The 27,940-nt window shown below is 31.3% G+C and overlaps 1 protein-coding gene across 8 annotated transcripts; it reads left to right on the top strand.

The window, feature by feature from the left end:
- The first annotated feature begins 18 nt into the window (after positions 1 to 18).
- swm (Zinc finger protein swm) lies at positions 19 to 27,716 on the top strand. 8 transcript variants are annotated; one of them, XM_085205027.1, is made up of 25 exons: positions 19 to 230; positions 2,228 to 2,346; positions 3,166 to 3,348; positions 4,446 to 4,699; positions 5,377 to 5,445; positions 5,740 to 5,834; positions 7,576 to 7,665; positions 8,043 to 8,186; positions 8,547 to 8,641; positions 9,472 to 9,624; positions 10,450 to 10,567; positions 10,758 to 10,849; positions 11,540 to 11,673; positions 12,090 to 12,221; positions 12,474 to 12,620; positions 12,764 to 12,926; positions 13,352 to 13,470; positions 13,928 to 13,972; positions 17,644 to 17,727; positions 18,191 to 18,294; positions 18,927 to 18,953; positions 19,482 to 19,626; positions 20,084 to 20,212; positions 20,581 to 20,664; positions 21,144 to 27,716. In XM_085205027.1, exons 1-25 carry the CDS (start codon positions 172 to 174, stop codon positions 21,225 to 21,227), a joined length of 2,868 nt encoding a protein of 955 aa, XP_085061153.1. In that variant the 5' UTR covers positions 19 to 171; the 3' UTR covers positions 21,228 to 27,716. The 8 variants fall into 8 exon arrangements, with proteins under 8 accessions (XP_085061153.1, XP_085061151.1, XP_085061152.1 ...); XM_085205025.1 differs by having other exon boundaries at positions 5,740 to 5,843; XM_085205026.1 differs by having other exon boundaries at positions 5,740 to 5,849; positions 20,581 to 20,658.
- Positions 27,717 to 27,940: the final 224 nt, after the last annotated feature.

Below are 27,940 nucleotides of genomic sequence, written 5' to 3'. Positions count from 1 at the left end.
TACAGATTCGTCGTGACAACTGTCGCAATCGCATGTAGACGAGAATAAAAATAACACTTTCTAAAAGCATTTTATAATACCGTGTGATAATATATCTATAAATTAATTTATTGTAATTTCGTGTTGTGTATCATTTACATGGATATTTGTGTGTACATATCATAATATAATATGATTATCGAAAATCCTGACGCGTTCAAGACTTGGTTGACGTCCATATTGGAACCACTGTGAGTTTTCAGCCATATTTATTTTTTATATATAACGCGTCTTTAATATATTTTTAATAGGTTTTTCTCCCTTTTAAATATTAAGTATCATAAAAATGTTTTAATAAGAAATTAAAATAATTAATTACAAAAAATTGCACAGGTGTCACATTACAGTTTCGTAATAAGTAATTTTTTTTTATCAGTATGTTCAGAACTTTCATGACTTAAGTTAGTCAAAACTATTAAATTCATAACAATTTGTTTAAAATATCATATTTAACAGTCATTTTTATATACAATTAAGACGTAGCCATACATTTTCTGTTGTTATTGATTAGAAATTGATTATACAATTTATAACCTCATTAATCTTATCATAAAATATTCCATTGAGGTTCATACGTTACATAGATAAAAAATAAATAGGTAAAATTGTAGCTGGTAAGTGAGCATTTTATACATTCAAATTATTTATTTCTTTGATAATATTTTAAATTATAAATATTGATTTCATTACAGTTTATTAGATGTCAACATATTACAGTGGTATTGAGTCTGCCTCTAAATGTAACAGTTGTATGTTTGATTCTCACTAGGGGAAAGAATTATTTCTATCTGTCCTGAAAGTATAGGACTTAAAATTATTTTTAATTTTTTTAAATTAATTATGTCTATACTAACATTAAAATTTTAAAAAAGTTGGTTACCTAAATGCAGTAATTCCTGTAACTACTGTCTTAGATGGTGTAGTCTATTCATTGTATTGTAGTCCATGTAGTCCATCCATTAATTGAGAAAGGCTGTAAGGCTATATTACTTGTAATAGTCATAGTAGTAGAATTTTTACATACACTGTACCTGCACTCGCAGTTACTTCCTACACTTAGAATTTATTGTGTCATATACAATCCTTCATTTCTATTTGACCATGCAGGCGAACCACTAAGGAAAAGTTAATTTAATATAAATAAGATAACATATATTCATCAAAATTAATAAATTGTTTATATAATCTGCACTAAAACCCATATGACATTCAAATATAAATAGATATTGACTCACAGGGCTTACAAAAACATCTATTTTAAGATAAACCTCCTCCACCATGCAATGTTTTTATTACTTCATGCTGATATAATTTTAATGTTGACTTTGAGGTGGCCACTAACGTAAATATATAATTTATTCTTATTGTATAGTTTGATGTTTAGTTACGGTTTAGCAACCTTAGAATATACAGTCACCAATATCAATTATGTCTCAAACATAATATAAAATTATGATTGATATTATGAATAAGAGCTTTGAAAAAATGACTTAACCAATATACTTGAGAGTCTCTGACTGTCAAATACATTAACTTGCAATTAACTACATATTTATTCAAATAAAAAAAAAAATTTATATGAACTTTATATCAATTAGTGATAATAGATGTCTGTGAGATAATTATATTTTGTGAGGTGAAAAGTAAAATAAATTATTCTAAAACAGAGGATAAAACAAGGTTCTTGAAAATTTAGAAATGGCTTCATACATATATACCGTAGTATGTAATTAATGCTACTGTGATATCAATTGGTAACCAAAAGATAAGATTTTTTCAGTGGTGTTGGTTGAAATTATTGCAGAGTAATTTTCTTTTATAAATTGTTCCTTTACAATGTGCTCCTGTTTGTGTGTTGTACCTTAATAGTCATAATGATATGTGGTCATGTCTTCTGGCTAGGGTAGCCTATGTGCACGATACAGCATGAAGCTAAAAAAAATTGCGGGCACAAAGTGAAATAGTGAGTTTTCTATGTTCGGCGTCGTCCATATATTTTTTAGCTTCCCTCTGAATCCCACATATTACAGCGTACGCAGGTGGAACCTGCACTGCCTAATTTTCGAAACATGTATTGAGATGCAAAACTCAATACACATTTCGTTTTGTTATAAGAGAAAAATTTTATTTATTAAATTTATTTTTTTGCTATAACTAAATATAACAAATCTTTTATTATTTTCAACAGATGCGACGCGGACCCCGCCGCTCTCGCCAAGTACGTCTACGCGTTGGTCAAGAAGGACAAGCCGTTAGATGAGCTCCGAGATGGGATGCTGGATCAACTCGATGTTTTCTTACAGCAAGGTAAGTGTCTGACTGTAAACGCGACGGTTGTAGATTGGATTCCCATCAGAGGGTATGAATTATTTTCATTTCCTTATACTGGTAATGAGAAAAAGTGCCAGTTCCGCCAAAATTAGACACTAATTCCTTTATATGATTTATTAAACTTTATTTTGGGATTACCCAAACAAGAAAAAGAAATAAAAATAAATTTTAAAACATATTTTCAATGTATTTTTATTCAAAAGCATTAATATAATAATTAAGTTAACAATTTTTATATGAATATCATCATGATAATCTATATCTATACTTATAATAAATCTGTAGAAAAGTAGTTTCTATACATTGAAAATAGTTTTAAAAAAAATTACCAGGGTGTTAAAGGATAACTAACAGAATTCATTTCCAACATTTTTGGAATTTTTGTCTGTTTGTCTGTTTATGTGAACATGTATCACATAAAAGTACATAACAAATTTAAACAACTTTTATACATAAAAATTATAAGTAATTCAGTGAAGGTTTTAGTTTTTATTTCATTGTAATCGCTTCACTCTATCAAAATATATAAGTATTTAAGTTTATAAGAAGTTAATATTTGATATAGTAGAAATAGACATATGTAACGCTATCTATTGTCAACAAATGGTAGGTATGGTGGTAGTAGTATCTTGATAACGCATAAAACATACTGTTGAATTAAGCATTAATTTCGTCAGGAGGACTTTTAAACATTCTAATACTTTAGTACAATATAAATCCTCGGTCAAAGCCGCGGGCAGGCCACTTGTATAAAAATAATCATGATAATTTTTTAAAATAAAATGCTACTTACAGAAACAAAACCATTCGTCGACATGCTGTTTAAAGCTCTCGAAAGTCAAGAGTATCTCAAACCCACTACCGTCGAGAAACAGCCGTCACCTCCCCCGGGACCTGTGGAACCTGAGAAGGAACCTGAAGTGGAAAACCATGGCAATCTCATGAACCATGGGAACCATGGGGCACAGGGAAATCATGGTGAGAAATGTTATTATTCATTTCTTACTGTTGTTTAGCCACTTTGGTCAAATGGAAATAATTACTTGTGATATATAACACTCACAAATTCTGTTTATAAACTGCTCTCAACTCTGATCTTAGGATCTCGAGAGTTGAGGGGGTGGTTTATATACAGTAGGTACGCATAGATACCAATAACGTAAACACTTACTACCACAAAAATACTACTAAAGGTTAAACAACTTTGAAACTTTATCGCCAATACCTACGACTCGATTTCGGAATGAGGCGCGTCGTCTACAGTATAGCCTTTAGACTTGCCCGATTTATAAACTATCTAATCTAACACATAAATAATTTTTCAATTTCAGCTAGTATTTTCCGAGTTTAGTGTGTTTAACTGAACAAATATTTAGATTTATGATAATAGTATGTATAGATTTGTTGGTTCTAAGATTGAGTCCCAATGGATTGATTTTTCATTGTCTATCGTCTTATGTATATTAAGTACTGCTTAACGCCCAATGTTAATAACCAATCCTAATCCAAAAATTGCTACCATAGATTGAAATAGACAGAGATGGAGGTAGGCACGCAGGTTAGTGATTGGACAGACATGTCGGACAGTACGAGATAGACGTTAACTGGAGATAGGAGATACATTATTAATATTGGGCGTTAATAGACCACTTAATTTGGTATGATGACTGGGGTAACTCAACACCGTGTATATCTGTCAGGGCTACCAAAAATAATTGTTAAATCTTTCATTCTTCCAAGGTTCAGAAGTTGTCTCACTGTGTCACATTTTCACACTTCTATAACAAAATGTAAAATATTTTGCCATCTCATGCAAAGTTTGAACCTACATCACTTTTAGTTAATACAATTGTATGTCAAAATACATATACATATCTACATTCCGATCGACCCTGCTGTAGATGGCTGGGCACAATAAATTTAAGAATATTTTCTTACTTTTGATTGTTATATTCCGGGCGCGACAACAATGCTCAAAAATTCATAAAGCCTACATACAGGACGGCGTCAACTCTTCGACCGTATTGAAAGTTTATTTAAAATCAAGTTAAATACATATAATTTTCTTTTTACAGTCCCAGCGCCACTACCACCACTACCACAACCACAACTACAACCAGAGAAACCAGCTCCACGACCACGATCAGACAGCACTGGGGCCCATCGTGTTGTAGTGCCGCGTTCGCGCCCCCAGCCTCATCTTCATGGGCCTCATGGTGGACCCCATGCGCCGCATGGTGGCCAACCCCAAAGTGGTCCTCATAGTGGGCCCCACGGTGGTCACGCTGGTGAGAGGCATGGGCCCCATCATGAACAGACTCTTGTTAAGGTTAGTTGTTTTTATTTGATGGCAGCTTAAACTATTTTTTGTTGTAATTATAAATGGTAATGGTAAAGTTATGGTAATTTCATTGTCCCCATTGTGTTTTTGTTATTTTGCTATTTATGTAGTATGTTAGGGATCGAAATTGTAGACTTCAATGCTGGATGTGAAATAGTCCATTATAATCATTGCAATGTTCGTTGAAGCACTTTTAGTTTTAAATTAGATAAGTTTATTTAAACAATGACAAGTATTTAGTTAAATTATTATTTTAAATAAAAATTCCTGCTCGTACATTAGACTATGTGCTTATCGGACATCAACTTTTATTTTAAATTCCAAATCCAATTTAAAATAATGAAAGGCTATCTTTTTATGTAATTGCGATCAAATTAATTGCATAGTTTATCTGAATAGACTTAAAATTGGCAATGATGTTATAACTTAAATAACTTAAATAAAAACAGATTTGACCTTATATTTGTAGTGGTAGCTTTGTCTTCATCAAAAATGTTATGACTATGTCACGGACTATAAATATTTTTTGTTTTGCTGTTAATTTTTAAATGATTAATAAACAAGTGCTCATTTTTAAAACGTGTTTTTAATAAATACCAAATAAACTCATCCTTTAACTACTCTTTATTTTCTCTTTTATAAAATATATTATTATATTTCTTTAGGTCTTACCAACACAGCTTCTAGAAGAACCAGTGGAACCTCCCAGAAGGAGAGATAGGAGAATTGATGCCGTAAGTGTTATTTTTATTGGTATAGATATCTAATATCTAAAAATAAAAAAATAGTTTCACGCTATATTTCGCTTATAGCAGGGAGCAGGGGGCTCACTGCTATAAGCCAATATTATCAGAGAGGAAATGAAAATGATTTATGAATCATTTGGTAAGGGTATGCCCCCGAATTTGAATCGGCCACTGTCGCACTAACAATTAAACGTTGGCCCACTGCGACACGATAACCTTTAATATATTGTGCATATAGGCTTTTGCATTTTTTTCAATAAAGCTAAAAAATTTAATCTCTAGGCACGAGACAAAGAGGATCGCCGTCGTCGTCGTTCCCGTTCCTGGGAAAGACGCGCGCGTCCCCGACGTCCGCGGGAACCCGAACACGACAGACGGTACGCCAGGTATATGTACGGAATTGCTTTTACTAACTTGTTTTCATTCGCCCCATTACACCTTTAAACTCCATTGACTCCACTGACTCTTTCAAGATTGTCAAATTTAAAAAATACTGGTGAGGTACATATACGGGGTTGCTTTACTAATTTATTGTCTTTGTCTCCATTAAATAATCTCATTGGGCTCACTTACCTGCTTAAAATTATTGCAAATATCAAAGACGCTGACATCAGTTTATTTATTTGTTTAGACCTGAACAAGACAAACAGTGGTCAGGTTATATATGTATTAGATTTACCTAACTTAATATCATTGTTCCCATTATACTTACATCATTAGACTTATGATACTGGTCAGGTATACGAACGGGTCTATTTTACTAACAAATTTACCTCATTGTAACTACTGATCTTTTTAAAATTGTGGCTAATATGCACTGCCTGTAAAAGAGACTAACATTTCTATATTTACTTAGACCTGAACAGATTTTAACCCCATTGATACCAATAAATTATTATAGTAAAATTATTGTTCCTTTGTTAACTTCCTTTGTTAATTTTTAAGGCCTGAATACGATTAGTTTTATTGCCGCCATTCAACGAATTGAATTAATTGAACCTATAAACTTTTTTAAAATTATTGACACTATCTAACTGACACTGATCTTTCATTCAACGTTATTGTCATTATGCCCATTGTCCCCATAAACTTCAGTGACCCCATTACCAACATTTTTTATTGACATTTACATAAATGTGGGTTTATTACATTATATAATTATAATATTCTATCTTAAAACACAAATGACACTGAAAATGGAATTGAAATTAGAATTAGTATCTAAATATTGTAACAAGAGTAAATAAAGTCATTGTAAAAAGCTGGATTTGTTGGTTCGTCCGACACTATAATGTAGTTGTAAATAAAATTTGGTGTTCTTGAAGTTATTCTTATTTACTATTTTCTAAAATATGTATAAAATAAAACTAACATTTTTTTTTTCGTTAAGTGTATTAAAAAATTTTAGATGTTTTGAATATAAGACATTGTGATACACGTGAGTGTACAACAATGTCTTATATTCGAAACATGAGTAGTACTCAACGCCGTGCATTTATTTGCCAGAGAAATAAAAGTATTTTTTTCTCGAATGGAAAATAAATCCACAATTAACAATTTTACAGTCAAACACTGGCACATTGGACCACAAAGTAACTAATGATAAATAATAATATTATAATACATTTCCTAGTTTATTAGTTAATGAAAATAAAACAATCTTATGTAACGTAACGTGGGAAAGGCCCCCAAATTTACGTTAGTAATACTCTGAACGCCTCTTTATATATTACATTAAGTAATTAATATTTTATGCGGCCTCGCCCGCTGCTTGTACTACATAATTGTTTATTTTCTCACTTGAATTACTTTCGTGATCTATTAACATTATTATTATAAAGACAATATTAATACATTGATAACTAAAGTTTCAGCCAATTCAATAAAACTTTTTGTTGCAAAATTGACGTATCGTATCGGTTAAATTATTTCTGAGAGAGATGAGCGTGCACAAACGCACGGACTAAAACTTACTAATAATTATTTTGGGTTCTATTACATTAACAAATGCCACAATAGTAGATTTTCTCATATACCTTCCATGTACAAACAATGGTGAGCAACAGTTTTATTGTACCTATAGATTTATATTCTATCTACACATATGTATATTTCCAGACGCCCGCCATCCCGGTCGCCGTCACCTCGCGGCCGCTACCGTAACCGCAGCCCGCCCAACGTTACTGAAAGACACACCAGTAGATCTAGGTTAGATGTGTATTTTTTTACTCTGTATCCCGCACGTAGCATGATAGTAAGTAGAGGGAACCTTTGAACTGGGAAACCTAGTGTTACGACACTCCGTTCCGGTCCCTACTTTCTGCCAAATTATGAAGGCATTACGTGTTTAGTGGTAGAACGTCGCGCTCTGCTTCGTTACCAGAGCGAAGAAATGTAATTCTTAAATATTTTATTTGAACCCACAACCTTCACATTTACAGTCACACGGCTACAGCTACAGCCACAACGCGTTACCATGTGTGCGCGTGAGGCTAAAAGTAAAGAGGTTTCTTGTTTATGTTGTATCAGTTTAATAAAATCGTAGGCGTTTTTTAAAATTAATTATCATTATATTCTTCTCACAGATCAAGATCACCAGGCATCCTTCGCGAACGTGAATTAGAAAGAGAGAGAGAAAGAGTGAGAATGCCCCGCGAATTAGAGAGAGACAGGATGTCCCGCGACAGAGAGCACAGAGATAGGATCTCCCGCTCTAGAGATAGAGATCGGTGAGTGGATATTTTCTTATTATACTTTATACTTTAATTTATAGTGAGACTGCCTTTGTGAGTGAGAAATAGACGAGAAGTTATAGTAAAAAAAATTTATATTTTTTTTATTGTATAGGGGATAGGCAGAGGAAATTAATGTTAAGCCACTCCGTTCCCAAAGCACTGTCCCAATTCGGAAGACATTGCATTGAAACCGGCGGAGCTCAAAGCTGCACTTTTTACTTGTTTGAAAATGTTCATTCCTCTGAATAGGACTCATGCTCACAACCGTCGTGTTTACAGTTAGTTACACGCTTGTGCCACGACGGCATTTCAAAAGTATGTTAAAAAGTTTTTTTATATTCTTCTTCATTGCAGGTCGCGCGACAGGTCACGCGACCGGTCTTTGTCTCCGCACGAGACGAGACTGGACCATGGTGATATGTATAAGAGAAGATGTCGAGATTTTGATAGTATGTATATGATGTATTTATACTATTTTTATATAAGTTATTGGATTATAGATATTTGGCCTACATTTTATTCTGGATGATTGTCAGGTGAAAGCCGGTTTTGGAGCAATTAATGCTTATTGTTATAGTTGAACTGGTTTTTTAGTAATTTTTTTTATTATTAATAATATGTTGTAAGATGGGGGAAGAATAGAATGGTTAAACATTTACATATTATTTTTATCTGTATTTAAATCATGCGAGGGAAACTGCAGTTGTTATAATAATATACTTTAATATTGTAAATTCAAATACCAATATTAATAGGGACTTGCGACCCAGATGTAGGGCCCTCAGTGGCCCCTTTACAAAAAACTCACAGTCGCCTTCAGTTTTCGTAATCATTTTATCTCGAGTGAACACAAAACTCGGCACCCATATGGAACTCCCATTTTCTTATCGAGAATGACGCATTACCTTTCACTTAGCCTTTACCTTTCACATTTATGTTTTTTTATGAGATCTAACAATATTGTTATATTTTTATCTATGTTACGTACTTATATCTTTATATGGACCTAGGCAAATAAAACAAACACTAAATAGTAACGAAAGTTTAACAAAATACAATAGTGAAATCAGCATCTCATTGGTTAAAACGTTTCTGTGATTAGTGTATACAAACATACAGACAAAGAGACAAACAGAACAATTTAAAATATCATTTATTCGATTAGTTTGATAAATGCCTCCAATAACAGTTCTTGTGGATCTTCCTCATACAGACACCGAAGATAATATATAAGTTCCATTTGTAGAGACTAATAATAATATTGTTTTCTGTTCCTCAGTGAAGGGCTACTGCATGCGCGGCGACATGTGCGAGTGGGACCACGGCGCGGACCCCGTGGTGCTGGAGGACGCGGCGCTCAGCCGCGTACTGGCGCCGCACCTGCCGCCCGCGCACCTGCCGCCACCTCTGCCTCTGCCCGTGCCCGTGCCCGGTGAGTATCTCCTGTGCCCCACATGTAACCCTATGTGTACCGTAGCATCTGCCTGTACTCTTTTCGGTGTATAGATGTTAACCCTTGACGAAAACAGAAAGGTCTTATAAGTTTGATGTGTCATCAAATTGTTATGGGTCTTAGGCTTCGTTCTGGTCATATGCCACTAAGAAAATTTGGGTTTCTCATGAAAAAAGTCTCCAAAATGTGAATTGTGTGGGATAGATGAAGATGTACACCATTTCTTGGTGGAATGTGTTCTCAATGCCGAGGCTCGTAGAAAGTTATGTTGTCGTTTCAACATAAATACATTGGATTTGGGTATTTTTCAATGTCTGCTGTCTAAACCAAATTCTGTTGTAGCTAGATGATTGTATAAGTTTAAGGTTAAATAGTGTATTTAAATAAGTTTAAAATTTACTTTAGCAAGTAAGTATTTTAGTTATGTTAACAATGGGACTGACATTATTGTATCCTCTTTACTTAAAAAGTCCCTAAATAAAAACAGATAAAAAAAAAGTTTGATGTGTTTGTGTATGTGTTTATCTGTATGTCTGTCTATGGCATCGTAGCTATTAAACGGATGAACCAATTTTAAAATCGTTTTTATTTGTATGGAAGGTGACTTAATTGAGAGTATTCTTAACAATGATTTAAGAAAATATGTAAAATAAAATAAACAGCTCTTTGATGATTATCAGTTTTTTTTAACAGTTAATTGATTAAGTATTCTAAATTGTTTACTAAAATTGTAAATTTAGTCACTTATCTTTTTAATTTAGTTTCTATATTTTTCAAATAATATTTCATAAATTTTACACCCAGAATACAACCCAGCAGCCCCGGACATATGGAGTGGGGCGGTGGTCGGGGGTTTTGGTCCCGGGATGCCACATTTGCCACCTCACCACATGACACCAAGAGAACTGGTGCCTATACCTAGGTAAAAAATACATTTCATTATTAGAATATTTGGTTTATAATATTATAAAAATATAATGTTATTTCTCTAAAAATACTGGTCTGTATTGTGAAAACAATAATTTTTATAAAAATTATTAACATTTACTCTCTTTACTGTATAAATTTGCTTCAATAGTGATCAAAATTAATTTCGGCTTTCTTCCAAACAGAGTACGCCACGACCCCCCGGCCGGCGCGACGATGCCTCCCGCACCCCGCCACCCGCCCCCTATGAAGAAAAACTTTGATTATAATAGACTTGGTCAGTATTTATATTGTATTGTAAGATAGTAAACTTGGTTGTGAGATCGATTTCTACTTAGTGATATTGTTTTGCGTTTTGGTAAGAAAAATTGAGAAGTAGAGTTTTGTCAGTCTCACTATGTCATGAATTTGGGTGGAAATTATATATTATTTAGTGTGTTGACACTAGGTATTCTCTATCTTCATTGTTGTATGGGCGTAATACTACATAAATCCATAGCTATAATATTAATATTATTTTGGTAGTTAAAAATGCTTCTGGACTAAATATTTTTTTATGTATCAATTTTCTTTTATTTTTGTTTTCCCCACCTAATCTGGTATAGAGCGGTTTTAAATTCCGTCACTCAACTACTACTAGATACGTCAAAATATAAAATGCGGAATGTGCCCTTAAGTGGAGATTGAATCCACATGTATACTGTCAAGCATATGTTTAATACTAGTGATCCAAACGCAGCTTCGCCCGCTCAAACTTTATGATATATTATAGCCAAATTATTCAAAAATTTTAAGTAAATTGTAGAATCTGTGTTATTCTGATGTATAAGTCATATTACTGTAAAGTTTCATCTAAATCCGTTCAGTAGTTTTAGAAGTTTGAACAAACATTCATACTCACAAACTTTCACATTTATAATATTAAGTATTATATTGTAGTATTTTTATATAATGTTTTTATTTGCAGGCATTTCAAAACCACCTCTACCGGCCAACGCCGCGAATTGTTCACTTGAAGTGAAGAAAGTACCGCGTGGCCTCAACGATATAACGCATTTGAACAATCATTTTAGCAAATTCGGAAAAATTGTTAATATACAGGTAATTTTTGAAGAGGAGAACGCAGTGTCTTGACACTAGGTTTTTTCAGTCTACCCTGTTACGTACGGGAGTTATGTTCAAATCCTATTTGTTAATAAATATATTTACAATATATTATTATGCTTCGTTGTTGGTCCTAGATTAGAGACCTCTTGCTTATTGTGTTAGTGCTCGTTGCAATTACATTCTTATTGCGATACGTCGAAATTAAATTAATATTGATAACATTAAAATTTATCAGTCTAATGTATTTACAAATAATTATGTGCTATTAATATAAATTATAATACTTTGTTAATTACCTAAGCTTAGTTTAGTCAATTTATAAAGAGTATGTGAGATCTTATATTATAATTAATTAATTATTCACAGTTAATGAGCTAATTCCAATTAATTAGCCGTTGTGTTCCCCCCAGGTTTGCTACGAGGGTGATCCCGAAGCTGCGTTAATAACGTTTTCCAATCCGACAGAAGCTAACGTCGCGTACAAGAGCACTGAGGCGGTGCTCAATAATAGATTTATTAAAGTGTTTTGGCATAATCCTGAGGTGAATTGTGTTATTATTTATTTTGCAACTGTAAACGCAGCAAGTTATAGGTTCGATTCGTACTTAGGGGAATGAATTATTTAATATCTTCATTACCGCACTCTGGTAACGAGGTAAAGCTTGGCGTTGAGTTCCTCCACTTAATACGCATTGTCTCTAGAAATTCGGCAGAAAGTGGGGAACGGAGTATGGGACTTAACATTAGGTTTCCAGATTCCTTTGCCTTTTGATTGCGAACCAAATTGTTTGCAGAATAAACAAGAAAACATGGCGCCAGGTGGTCAACAACCTAACAAACAGATGGACAGGCAGAACTCCCATCCAATATCACACAACAAGGTTCTTATCAACAGAGATAACATCAAGGCCACTGCTGATAACAAGATTACTGCTGAGAAGGTAATATATTATGTAACTAATGACCCATGCGCGGCATCGCCCGCTTAAGTTTAAACTTTAACTTTGAAAGTTTTTTTTTATTTAAGAATACTTTAAAAGTAAAAGAAATCATAGTGTCTAATCACTCCACCCATCTATTACAGCAAGCAAAGGAAGCAGCGAATGCGAACGGACAAACACACAAAAAGGAAATAGTAAAGAGTCAAGATAAAAGTAAAATAGTAGTGGAAATGCACAAACGGGCTCAAGAGCTATTACAAACGCAGTTGCAGCAGCAAAGATTGTTGATAGATCGTTTGGAAACCGGTAAGATATAATAATTATATTAATTTATATAGAAAATATGTTTGGCGTTGGGTTCCGCCATTCGACGGCGAATGTCTCGAAAAGTGGGGAGAGTAGCTAATCAAAATAAATCAAATCAGCTTCATCAGAGAGAACCTAATGTTAAGACACTGTTCCCCACTTTCCGCAATTCTGGAGACATTCCGTGTTGAGCGGCGAAACTCAACGCCGCGCTTTTGCCTCGACCCCAGAGCAAAGAAATATACATTTAAATAACTATTTAATTTCCTCGAGTGGGGACCCACAACTAGACGCTATTACAGTCACACTTACCTGTACTGTACCTATAGCCCTCGTTTTAAAATGGACTATCTAATAAAAAAGAATCTTTCAGTCCAACCAACTTAATAATATTTGTATATGTAATATTAAATGTTTCTCTGAAGGCAATGTTTCGGAACAACAAAAACCAATTTTAATGGAGGCTGTGAACGCGGCGCAAGAAGGCATAGAGAAATTAAGAAAAGAACTTGTTGCCTACAACGCCATGTTGCGACAGATGCAGGTAATTATTTTTTTATTAAGTTCACCCAGTAATTTTATCCCCGATAGAAGGATATGCATAGAAGGAACCTGGTGTTGAAACACTTCGTTCCCTACGCATCGTATAATTTTCTAGTTTTTGCATGTTGTGTGACGAAAATTAACGCCGCGCTTAGTTTTGTTAGCAGAGTGGCGCAATGAAAATAATTCATTCTCCAACATGGGAATCCGACCCACAACCGACTGTAGACAAATTGAACTGTTGAATAGAAACAGTTTTTATTATTATAATGTAGTTTTAGAATTTAGTAATTTTTATAAAAAGAACTGATTACAATTATTATTTTCTTAAGTTATTTTTGAATATAAAAAAAATCTTTAGCAATAAATATATATATAAAATAAAAAAGTATAAACAAACAACCACAAGTAAATTCAATTTATCAATATCAAAATAATAATTATGTATAAAAAAACAGGACGACAACGTGTCTCGATCGATGTCGCGTCTACACCTAGATCAGGTACCGAGAGTTGCGTGCGCATGCGCCTGCCCACATGCACATGTTCATACATGCCCATTATTAACATATGTATATTACTCACGCCATGCACATTTTGTGGGATTGTGTGATTTATATGGGCGCAACATGATCATTTTCGGGAATAGATGTCGTAACATGTATATTTTTAATTGATGTCGAAACTTTTTAACGAATTAATCATTAAAAATATAGTGAATGAATGGTTAAAAAAAAATTAAAGATGCAACAGTGAAAAATGTGAGTCATAACTTAGTAGATAACAAATGTGTGTTAAGAATAGTTGATATAGATGACGTATATCATGTTACGATGGAATGTGTCCAGAATGAGCCTCTGAGACGTCGGTTAATTTGCAGAGATTTCTACAATGACATAGGAGCATGTAATAGTGCTTTAGCAGTACCAGACTCTTGTGTTAGGAAAAAAATATTGTATATAGTTCAGAATAAAAATAATTGATTGTAACTAACATTAATTAGAATGTTAACCAAACAGGGCGGCATGGTTGTTGTCACGACAAAGCTCTTAAATAAAAAGAAAAAAAAAAAAAACAGTGGATATAGCGATTGAGACATTTATATTTATAATGGTATGTATTATAACATGTACTTTTTCATGAATATAAATATCTTAACTATGCACACAAATCTTCACGCATTATTTCTGGTTATGTGATGAAGAAAATTTTGAATGAAAATTTTGAAAATTTTGAAATTTTGAATGAAATAGTGTATGGTAAAAGGGAAGTGGACGGTTATCCACCGAAAACATAATATCGGTGATAATGGAGGAAAGATGAAGAGGTTGATGAAAGTGGACGACGCGAAACTCTACTTTCTGGACTCAACAAAGGATGTTCAAAGTTGACTTCATTCATATGAAGATTTTTTTTTATGTTGGGAATTTAGGAATATATTTATTTATAGTAACATTTCTGAGACGAGACTATTCTAGGAGTATTGGGACGTGCATGTCGATTTCACATGTCATTTATTAGAATATAAATTGTATATCGGGTTTCATGCGCATGATTCACGTGTCATTCGATTAATTGACTGGACTGGAATTTAGTTGTTATTTTTTTTTATTTTAAGTCTGTTTTGATGTGATGTATGATGTAATACTTCTATGAGGCATGTCGCTATAAACTTTTCTTTCGTCTTTATTTTTGAAATTTTGTTTGTCTTTTTGTTTGTCGCTTCAAATAACTCATATACTCATATTTAGTATAAGATTATATGCTTACCTATAATCAGTAAAATGATTAAATTGTATTTAAATCCTTTAAAGTAGAAAAAAGTCCTATTTCATTTATAAAAAAACTTATTTTTTCTTACGGCGTCCGCGTATGCGCAACAGCAACGATCGTTTAAAATATTTAAATCACAAGCTTTAGCATCTTTTAAATTGTATACATATATTCATAAATAATACGGGTAGCGGTATATACTAGCTTATACTTAGTATACAGGGTGGAAGAGGCAGCGCTCCTTTTACTGAAACTGCATATAGGGTAAAATATTTCAAACCCAGAACTAAAGAAATTAATCCAGATACCTCAACAGTTTGGACGTAGGATTTTTTTTTCATTTCACGATTTTTACCCATACCTGTATTTCGTGTCACGCACACATACGTGTATGACGTTGTGGTTTGGTACGTGTGTGCGTGCCTATCTTATACTTTACAAATGGCGTTTTATTTTAAAACGATAATTTTATTATTTATTTTGTTTGAAAAAATGACTTTTTCATTTTTAGGAATTATTTTTTTTCTGAATTATATTAGGCTTTTATAGAGTAGTTAAAACAGTGGTTTCATTTAAAGTGGTGCTGACAATTCCACTCTGTATAATGTTGTGAAATTAAAATATATTAGTATTATTTAGTTACAGTTAGTGAATTTAGTTATAATTTAGTCAGTTACTTACAGTTTCGAGTAGTATAATTTGGGATGGTCACAGGTTGAAATCGATTGCATATGTTTTAATGAAGTGTACTACGAAAAGGTAAAAAAATACAGTATTTTAAATTTAGCCTCGAAACTTAAAATAATGTGTAGACTTAAAGCCTATGTTTTGAAAGTGCCAGATGTTATAGAGAAAAATATAGATATAGATTATTTATAGGTGTATTAGATTTATTTTTTGAAGATATTTCATTGTAGGTAGTTTAAATGAATATATAATTTTAGAATCATAAAAATGTTTTTGTGTATGTAGAAATATTTTAATATGATTATATCTTAATGTTTTTAACTGGGTTACAATTGTATAGAACATTAATTAATAACTGACATATTTTTGTCTGTACATAAGAATATTTTAAAAATAATAAATTCATATTCATTTTACTAAAACAAATTAAATACTGAAATTAGTTTAAAAAATATAATTTTTATTACCTATATTTGGATAGAAACAAAGTGTTTTTGATTATTCAACGATTTTTTTTATTGTCTGAACAAGAGACCGAATGTTTATTTATTTTAGACTGCTTAAAAAGACAAAACCCATTAGTGCCGAAGAAGAAAGTCTTGTGTTTAGTAAAAGTAAAAAAACCTCCTTGGGAAAAAAAACGATTCTATTTTTGTTTATTTATTTTTATTGATAAGACTCAACCGACGCTTGATTCTTACCCTTTTATAATCCAGGTTATTCAATTCCTATCTTATGGTACTGCACTTTCTATAACAATTTCCAAATAGAAAAAAACACCTTAAATTTCAACTGTTACTAAATTAGTTCAAAGAACCGATATATCGATACCGGCATATCGATTCGCCCCTACTTAATGTGAAATCTTCCTGTCAAATACTATTTAAAAATAGCTGTTTGTGAGATTTTGTGAATTTTAGAAATAATTTACAAAATCAAATCAGCTTCACGCTGTATCCCGCATACAGCAGGGTAGGCAGAAGGAACCAAGTGTTAAGACACTCCGTTCCCGACTTTCCGCAGAATTCTGGAGGAATTGCATGTTGAGTGGAGGAACTCAATTCTGCGATTTGCCTCGACTACATAGTGGACCAATGGAAATATAAATTTAAATAAATATTTCATCTAAAATAATAACGACCCTAAAATATCGAAACTAATTAAATGAATATCTAATGCTTAAACCCTTAATTGTTCACTATGAGTGCAATTGTAAATATTAATGTAAAAGTCTAACTACGCTTATAATGGCTTCCCTTCATGCATTTTTGTATGATTCTTACATAAAATATATAATCTGGTAATGGCCTGTTGTGATTTTGTGTATTTGTTTTAAAAGTGTAAATAACTTTGTTACTATAAGCTCAGTGGCAAGCCTCGATTGGTTATTGTTCCCAGTTCGATGATTACTTCTAAGGGGAATGAGCGAAATTCAATTAAATATTTTCTTTTATATTTCTATATTAGTTTTTTAATTTGTTTTGTAGTTTACAAGAATCAGTGTAGCATATATAGCAGACATAAAAATAATATATATTTTAAAAATTATATTATAATATTTTCTTTAAATTTTTTCCTACAAAAAATATTTTCTTAATTAATTTTTAATCGAATATCGTTCACGCTCACTTGTACTATTATACAGGCCACTTTGCTCTAAAATGTTTAATTTATATTATAAATATAGAATAACAATATAATATTTTGCTTACAGGTAAATGCTAAGAAACCAAAAACGCATCAAGAAGCTCAAAAGGAGATTTTGGATGCAGAGTTAGATATTATAACGAAGCAACAGGTTTGTTATATTTATTATTTATAAAAGTTTTTATTAATTTATTTACTTACTAATTAAAGCGTGTGATTGCAAACGGTTGGTTGTGGGTTTAGTCGCCATAAGCGTCCCGGCTCTTGCAAAAAAAAGTCCGACGTTGAGTTCCACTACTCAAAACGCAATGTCCAGTTTTCGAGTGGTGCATGGAAAACGGAGTGACTCAAGACTAAGTTCTCTTGGCCTTCCCTGTTGTATAGGATAAATCTTCTATTCAAAATATATCCTCTGCTTTTCCAAACGTTTCTTAGTGTTACAGTTTCATACATAAAACAGAATAAAATTAAATATTCGTAATGACTGAACGTTTGCTAAACGCTAATTGTCGTCTGTGAGTACATCTATAGGAGAAAGAAAAATTATATTGTTATTTATTCCTTTATTTTTGCTCTATATGCTTCTATATTTTATTATTTCTTTTTATTAACAGGAAGGACAAGATGTCACGGAGCTAGCAAAAAAAATAGCTGAAATGCGTCGTCAGATGGCGCTACAGTTCCCCACTCACCCTGGAGTACGACGAACTCACTCTAGGTATGATAAGTCCAGGAGATAAAACATGTTAGATCAAACTTACATTCACATTTATAATATTAGTAGGATATTCAGGACAATTAAATAATTGGTACTTTTATATGAAGTCATTTTTTTAGCAACAAAAAAATGTATATATAGGTTTTTTGATTGGCTCAAGACGGCTGGCTATTAAATTTAAAATGTATTTATTTATTTGTTTTTTTTTATCTGTTTAAAACATATTAAGATATTTTATATTAACAATTAACATATTTTTATATTATACTAGCGGCCCGATCGCGGTTGCACCCGCGTGAACTATGTTATTATTAATTTCTGTCTCCATGACTACGTCCTAGTGACGTCTATGCAAAATTTGAGACTCCTATCATTTGTAGTAACGAAGTTTCATACAAACTTTCGATCCCAAAAACAACCCCTTAGAAGTCGAATATTGCAAATTCCCGTCTTAGCGAGCACCTACGTCCTATAAGTAACTCCTATGCAAAATTTGAGATTCCTAGCACATGTAGTTTATGAGATTTCGTGATGAGTGAGTGACCTTTCGATTTTATATATATAGATAGTTGTTATATTTTATAAAAACTTAATTGTTATTGAGTCATTGTCATTCAATTTTTTTTTTCAAGCTATCGCATTATTAAGAGGAAAATTAGGTAAGTCTGGTTCGATGGAATGTGTAAATTAAATACAATACAAAAACCAACAAAATAATACCATTTTTTCCTATCAACATTTTTTTTCTATCTCTCACATCTCGGGAGAATTTAGTATGCACTAGTTTTTGGGGAACCTTCACCCATAATCAATTCAAGCAGAAATCAAATCCGCAACTATTGCATTTAGTTTCATAACAGCTCCTTTGTCTTGTCCTTCCGAAAAAAAAAACACCTAACAATGAGTAGTTTCACATTTTCCTACTTCTCATCTAATATTTGATACATTGCGTGTTGAATAAAACGTAACCACGACTGGTTATGGGTTCGATCCCCACTCGAGGATATGATTCTATTTCTTCGCTCTGGTGTCGAGGCAAAGCGCGGCGTAGAGTTCTGCCACTCAACACGCAATGCCTCCAAAATTCGGCGGAAAGTGAGGAACGGAGTGTCTCAACACTAGATTCTCTGCGAAATTATTTAATTACTTTAATATAATAAATTACGTTTTTCTTTCCAAAAATACAGAGGTGGGCGTTTCAACCCGGCTATGCGTTACACTCGCGGCGTTAAAGCCTTCAGCGGCAACAACTCAGTAGACCACCGACCGCGAGCGCTGCTCGTGTCCGGGTTCGAACCCGACGAGTTGGAAGCTGTTCAGGCTCATTTTGCGGTAAGTTGTTTATTGTAAGAGAGAATAGAGTATACCTATATATTTTATGGTTTACGCTGTATATATCCCATATATAGAAGGGTGGGAAGTGGGAACCTTGTGTTAAGATGCTAGGTTTCGCACGCACTGCACTGTGTTGAAAACTAGGTCGTGTTTTGTTTGAGAGTGAAAAAATAAAATAATTTAAGTATAATTATTCTGTGGAATGGGAATAGAATACTACAGCCGTCGCGTAGTGAGAATGAGAATAAATATACAAATATTATAAAGTCACAAATAAAAATGTAGAGGTTATTGTGTAGCAGTTGAAGAGTCTGATAGTGTACATGAAATGGTAGTAGATTCGATCCATCCATCGAGGTAAATGATTATTATCCATCTGAATGACTATTGAATCGACTATTTTCTTATAACTACATATTATAATGATGAATACAATTTTTACTCCATCCATCAGCAATACGGCGAGATAGTGGGTAAAGAGGTGAACATGTCGGTGCCGGAACTAATAGTGCAGTATAAAGCGCGTCCGCACGCAGAACAAGCGATGCTTAGAGCGAGGAACTACAATGATCGCACTTTGTCGGTGAGTTCTTTTTTCGTTTTATATTATTGTGTAAAAGATGACGGCCTTAAGTAATATCATATTGCTTAAGGCCGTCGTATTATCGTCTATTATTTGTTTACTTGCTATAACGAAATAGACTAAACTTATTGTTAAAAATTTGTAATACTTCATCTTTTTTTAGATAAAGGAGGGTAGATCTAATATAATTTTAAAACAATTGAATCGACTTCAAATAGATAAAAAAAAAACAAACGAGTCGAATAAAAAACGTGGTTTCGTTAGTTAAAAAAATTTAACCAATACAATTCGTCCCCCCAATCATAATTTGAACCCACTGCCTTTACATTCTATCAATAAAATCTCTAATATATTACCTCTATTCCTAGATAACATGGGTGGCCAGTACGAAGGCGTTAAACGCCGCGCCCGCGCACAACGGTGATACGGTGGCCGAACATAAGGAGGTACAGGTTAGATATAGATATATTTGCATGTACATATATGGAAATAGCCATAAATATATTTTGGCATTTTCATTTCGCTCTGGTAACAAGTCAAAGCACGACGATGAGTTCCGCCTTTCAACATGCAATGTCTTATTAACTGCGGTGCTTGAGTAACAGAGTGTCTAAGCCAAGCCAAGATCTTTTCTTTTTTAAATGTTTATAGTTACATGCGGAGAACACTTCTGTTGACGCCGCTGTTAACACTTTACGCCGAATTCCTGAGGCATAGCGTATTGGGTGAAGGAACTTTAATGCCGCACTTTGCCTCCTTACCAAAGCGAGGAAATAATAATATTAAATATCGAACCCACAACCGTAACGTTTACCATCGCACGCGTGTGCCACTTCGACATGATGGCCTTGAAATGTCATATATCTACCTAATTTTAATCTTTGATAATTGATCGCAGCAATATTTTAAAAATTATATCCCTATATTTTAGAACCAACAAGATATAACAGAAGATTCTTTACTGCGTTTCGATGAAGATGACGAGGATGAAGAGGATCGCTCGTGGCGGCGTTGACCTCCAACCATCGCTGGAAACCTAACCGGCGTACAAAATAACATTGAATTACTAAAAAATCTTATTAATTATCATATATTGTCGCTTTTGTATGGATATGTAGTTAAAAGAGCCGTTTTTGAATGTTTGAGGTTTAATTTATAAATTTGAATTGTATTGATAAAATATTATGTATAACTAATATTTCATTATCTGTTTTTTTTGTGGATTAACTTTTTTTACTCTTTTAAACACGCTGTATAATATTCTTACTATATTTCTATATAATGGCGATGATGTATAATATATATATTTATAGAAACTGTGTTATGTAAATTTTCTCATTATATTCTCTCTTTTATGATATTAAAAACACCATGTAAAAGTGGCTTAAACTATTCAAATTAAATATATGTGTTTTATCAAATTGCATAGCACTATATATTTTATATGATACGATCTTTCAGTATGGTAAAAAATTACGTAATTTATAAAATTGTTATTTCTTGTAATTATTAAATTCACATATACATTATTGTATATTATTCAGGGAATAAAATATTTAGTTTGCCACTTTTTAATAACTATATTATATTTGAAGAATTATCAGTTTCAACAGTTTATTTTGATATATCTACTAATATTTAAATAACGGGATTATTTAACGGATAATTACCTATGCCGTATAAATATAATTTGGACGGATTGACAATTTAAAATCATTATACACGTAAACATACACACATATACATAATTATGTTTCTATCAACGGTAAATATTTTTTCTTTTTTTAATACATCATAATTATAGTATAAAATTACAACGGAATATACATACACATATAAACTGAAAGAACAGATCGGTTATTCCAAGTTCTTAATAAGAGAGATTAAAAATAAAATGACGTAATTATTTTTTTTATTGATATATTAATATCTAATATAACGGAATAATTATAAGATTTTTTTTCTTATAACTTAAAAAAAACTTATACAGCGTGTTTTAATAACACTAAAGCAACGGAACGGAAAAAATCACACCAATTTAAAGCAATAAATAATACAAATTTATAATAATATAAAAGTAATGGGAAGTAAATATATAGCAGTATACATATATTATACACATTTTTTAACTATGGCGACATTTTGTACGTCATATTATAATATAGTGGTCGACAATTTAGCACTTCTATCGATTTGGGGTCGTTCCCTAAATTACGTCACACGTATGTGTCATACTTTTCTGAGCATATTTCCCCGTTCTTGTCACATTTAGTCATATTTAATGGAACCACCACTACTCAGTGTGGCATCGTAGTGTTTTACATAGTTTTAAATTAAAACGGTACTTTTGAAGTTTTGTTTGTACATCATATTTTGAAATTATGGAAATATTATATTTACACTAAGGCCGCCATAACACAACATGTGTGATTGTAAACGCCACAGTTGTTGGGTGGGATGAATGAAAGGATATTTTCATTTCCTTGCCTGGTGATAAGTCAAAAGTGCGGCGTTGAATTCCGCTACTCAACACAACGCCGCGACTCGTTTCCTCTGATTACCCTACTGTATGCAAGATACAGCGTGAAGCTAAAAAAAACAACGTGTGACGTAATTTATGAATGGCTCCTTTAAGCCTTATAAATGGTCTTAACAGTACAATATTTATTGTAGAATTAAATGTAATATTTATTATGCGCGGAATTTAGAAATTGGTACGTTTGTAACGATAGGTTTTTATATTATACAGGAGTTCATTTTGTATAGTTGATGGAATATAACGACTTTTTTTTAAAAAAATCAATATTTGTCAGATTCAAAAATATGTCATATACTAGATATACACATAGATTGCTTATGTAATGCAAATTATATAAATAATAATAACAATAAATATATTTTAGACTTTTGTTCCATATTAGACACATATTTTTTTGTTAATAAAATGTTCTGCTGAAATCAAGAATAAAATTTATTAATTTTGAGAATGTATTATAACACGAATTTGAACGCTCTGTATAATATAGACAGTAAGTACTTTATAGGCTAGCACTTTGTACAAACGTTTTTGATATTTTGTATACTCTTGAAACTAGCTTTTATGCGTATAGTAGAGTGGCTACAGAGAATGTAATGATATGATACATTTTACCTCCCACCTATTTTAGTATTTTTAAATACAACAATTTATCCGCCAGCTTAACACTCGAGCCACAATATGGCCATTCTGTATAATTTTGTTGATTGAAAATATATTTATATTATACATAAACATAAATTGACAAAAGTCATTTATATATTCTAACCATTTCAAGTGTTTTAAATAAAAAAGTGTATTGTATTAAATATTGAGTATTTAAATTTAAATAATTTCATTTATATTTATGAGTTATATTTTGAGCATATGCTCCACACCCAATATATTTAAAATAGACGAAGTTTCAAGAGGAACGAAATATTGAAAACTAAAATGTATTTACCTCATAAATAAAACACATTTGTTTCTTCGTAAACTCGATATAAGTATGTATTGACGTTAGTCTGATAGCGCTAGGCATTCAACGTTCGTGTTTAGGAAATAAATAATATATATATATATGCTATAATAGAAGGATTTAAGGAGAAAATATAACTTCGACAGATGGATTCGATAATGATATTTTATCCTATAAAAATAACTATTAATTATGAAGATTTATCTTAAATTATACAGGGTGGAAGAGGCAGCGCTCCTTTTACTGAAACTGCATATAGAATAAAATATTTCAAACCCAGAACTAAAAAAATTAAGCAAGATAACTGAACAGTTTGGACGTAGGATTTTTTTTTGTACCTGTATAATTACCTGTATTTCGTTTCGTTTTCGTTTCGTTGTATACCTGTATTTCGAGTGACGCACACATACGTATGCGACGTTGCCGCTTTGACAGGTAAGTGTGTGCGTGCTTATGTTATACTTTACAAACGATAATTTTATTATTTATTTTGTTTGAAAAAATAACTTTTTCATTTTTGGAAATTATTTTTTTTCTGAATTATATTAGGCTTTTATAGAGTAGTTGAAACTGTGGTTTCATTTAAAGTGGTGCTGACAATTCCACCTTGTATTTCTTTTCATAAATTTGTAAATTTATATTTATCTAATTCATTCGACGCAAAAAGCTCTAAAAAGCTGAGCTGGTAATCTCCAAAAGATTAAACATTTTTGCTTGAACATCTAAGTTAGAATTGATTGTTACCTTTCAAAAAAAAAAACAAAATTTAAATTGCTCCATCCGTTTGGGAGCTACGATGTCACAGATAGATTAACATTGAACATACAACACTAATACAACCTCCACACCACCCATGACCCTCTGTTTTCGTTGAGGGTTAAAAGAGAAAAACCATAGATTTTATATGATACTTAATTTCTTCTATTCTAAGCTTAGATTCTAAAATTCGATAAATAAATACTAAAAGTTGAAAGGTACTTTCGCGATAATTAATAAACTAAGAAGTAATTATTAAAAAAGATTGAGGTGAGTTTGATAATTAATTTAGATCAGTCTGATGTAGATTTTGTTATACGTGGTAGTTTTTTTAATTTAAAAAAAAGAAATCAAGACGACTCATATTTATTAGATTCAAGTTATAAAGCTACATACATTATAAAGAAAAGATCTAGAAAAAATAACTTATATTATTTATTCTCAACTTTAATATTTACATTCTTACAAATATTTTGAATTCTTATGTAATGAAACTAGATTTAATTTAAATTGTCATAAAACCAAATAATAAAAGAAAATATTTTGATGGTCAATTATTTTTAAGATCGTAATTTAAATTTCCAATGCCATTTATAACAAAATTTATAATAAAGACAAACTCGTATATACTATACTGTCTAGTGTAAAAAAAAAACAGTCCAAAAACGTAGAATATAGTCCAAACTATTATAAACGTAACAGACTAATTGAGACTATTCGTATCTAAATAATAATCTGGTTAAAAAGATCATAAATACTTTATAATAACAATAAAAGTAAAAATAGTTCTATAGTCCAGTCTATATAGTATCTAGATTAATAAAACTATGTCTATAACGTGCGCTTCCAAGTAATAAATAATTATAATTGGTAATTAACAACCCCCGACACAAAAATCTCTAAAAGCAAACAAACAATTAGAAAAGTGCTGATAATCTTCTAACGGCTGAATATATTTTGTTGAATCATGGCTAAGAACACTCGATTATATCACCTTTCAAACGAAAATCTAAAATCGCACGTCAAACATATAACATATTCCTTGGTTTTCGTTGGGGGTTGAAAATAGTGAAGAAATACAAGTTTACAAACGAGTCCGCGTGCAATAACTATTTTTATCTAATACTTGATTTAATTGTCGAAAGAAAAATGTTTATTAGATTATACTAGACTAATGCCGGTACAATTTATTTTATTATAATGGTTAGAAGTGTGTAGTGTTTTGATATGTCGCGTTATTTAAATGAAATAATGATAGTGATGTCGTCTAGAAGTGTTATACGCTATTTGGACTATATATCGATATGATATATATAGCCCGTTCGAGAATATTTACAGCCTAAAAAATTATGTTCTTTAAGTTCTACGCGTCTTTCGTATATAGTTTTCTGTTTTACTATATTTTATTTGGACTATATATCAATATGATATAATTGATTCTATAATATTTAAAGGCCAGAAATTTCTTCTTTACTTTTATTTATAATTCGTATATTGTTCTTTATTTCCGGCCATGTTTGGTGAAGGAATGCTTCACTATGTCTATAAGACCGGGGATATGAGTTTATCGTTTTTACTTATTATTATTCTCTTAAATTTGTTTTGTTGATTATTTAATAAGTTTATTTTTCATGTACGAGTATAAGATTTGTTGTTACAATTTACTATGAAATGGTTGAATCGATTAAAAAATCGCTTTTTAATATCGATATTTAGTTACATGTGAGAAACGTGTCCATACACTAAGTAATACTAACTTTGGACGCGATATTGTTTATAATTAATGTTTATTTATTATAATATTAATATTATATATTTTATATTTAAAATATAATAAATAAACATTAATTATTAATGATAATTCGCCTGCACGTTATTAAGATGGAAAACATATATTAATATTGTGTCTTATATATTATTTATACTAAGGCATTACAGTGCATTTCGTTATAATTCTCAAATATTGTAGCTTTGATTTCAGCTCTAAATACAATTTAAAATGATTTTTATCTATAGGCTGTGTTTTTATTAATTAATTATTTAAGTTGGTTATTTTTATATATTACACAAAAAAAATACATCAATTATTAAACTTTAAAAGAAATTCAAAAATTTGTGCGTATAAAATGGACTGTATAAATATATTTTGTAGTCCAATAAATGTTTAATTAGCCCAATTGAGAATCATATAACAGTGCACTGTATAAGCTTTACACTGAATAAATAACTTTCGACTTTGTATTTTTGGAAAAAATATATAATAGATCTCTTTAAGAAAATTAGAAATTTTGGTTGCATTTAGAGAATAAAATTGTTTTTTTTCGTATATTCGAGTTGAAAAATATAAATATTTATTTAAAAAAGTTTTTTTAAAGAGAACATTTATATATATATAAAAATCACTACTATGACTTTAACACGTACATATAGTATGATCGTATTTTATGTAGTGTTTAAAAATATTTATATTGGATTTGAATGAACATACCAGAAGTTATTAATGTTATTATTTGAATAAGAAAATCTAAATATTTCAATAAAGTTCTAAATAACAAGTTATTTTACCCATTTCATTATTGCGATAAAGAAAATTTCTTACCTGTAAATAACTTTTATGCATTTTTTTATAAAATTACTAAATAATATTAATATTTTTCTTGGTATGTAATTTTAATTCAATGGATAAGTTAGTTTAGTTTGTAATTTCTATTTTTAATTGTTGTTTAAATTTGTGTCGTGTGTTTTTTATACTTATATAGCTAATAGATTTTTTCATTTCTTTTATTACGTAGGTTTTGTAATATATATTTTTTATTGTAAACAATGGGTCTATGGAAACTCTTTTTTGGCTTTACAAAAGATAAAAATATTCAATATTAAACGTTTTTTGAAATTATATGAAGAAAGACTAATTTTGCAGATTTTTTTTATATAACAGTTTCACATTATCCCATTTGTACAAAGATGCTTGTTTTTTCAGTTTTTCTAGTTAAGGACTTTGTATATTGTATTTAGATTTTAGCTTCATAACTGACTTAGACATAATTTGTAAGAAATTATAAAAAAAAATACATCACACACCATCTACCGTTAAAAAAAAATAAAGACGGAAAAAAAAGTATTTTTCGACGAAGTCAGTGCATATTTTTTTAGAGGCGGTTGCGTTTGTAACACAAGAAAAGAGTGGCTTGTGATTTTTTTTTGTTTTTTTGTAAAAAAATGGCTGTTGAAAAAAAAAAGCGACCGCCAAAATATATGTTTCAATGTATCATCGAACAAAACGTCTGGTATACATTTCTTTTACAGGGACCGAAGAATAGTGAAAAATATAGTTTCGGATGCCATATTAATAAGAAGATGGATATAGATAAAATGTCTTCATTGCAACTCTATAGGACTAACAACATTAACCTCATGATTGAAAATAAAAGACAACCATGAACCAATACAAATTCCGGAAGGATCTATAACAAGAGCG

The sequence above is a fragment of the Heliconius melpomene genome, chromosome 20 (genome assembly GCF_056956725.1).
Source record: "Heliconius melpomene rosina isolate 202511_hmr_F chromosome 20, ASM5695672v1, whole genome shotgun sequence".
Taxonomy (NCBI): domain Eukaryota; kingdom Metazoa; phylum Arthropoda; class Insecta; order Lepidoptera; family Nymphalidae; genus Heliconius; species Heliconius melpomene.
Note: the sequence above shows the minus strand (reverse complement) of the source record. Positions and strands in the feature narration are given on the sequence as shown.

Bases quoted from the DNA above. Each gene is read 5' to 3' on its own strand.
- swm (XM_085205024.1), top strand. From the start codon at position 172: ATGATTATCGAAAATCCTGACGCGTTCAAGACTTGGTTGACGTCCATA. The intron at 9,625-10,449 runs GTGAGTATCTCC...TTTTACACCCAG, and splicing joins TCTGCCCGTGCCCGTGCCCG to AATACAACCCAGCAGCCCCG. The intron at 12,222-12,473 runs GTGAATTGTGTT...AATTGTTTGCAG, and splicing joins TGTTTTGGCATAATCCTGAG to AATAAACAAGAAAACATGGC.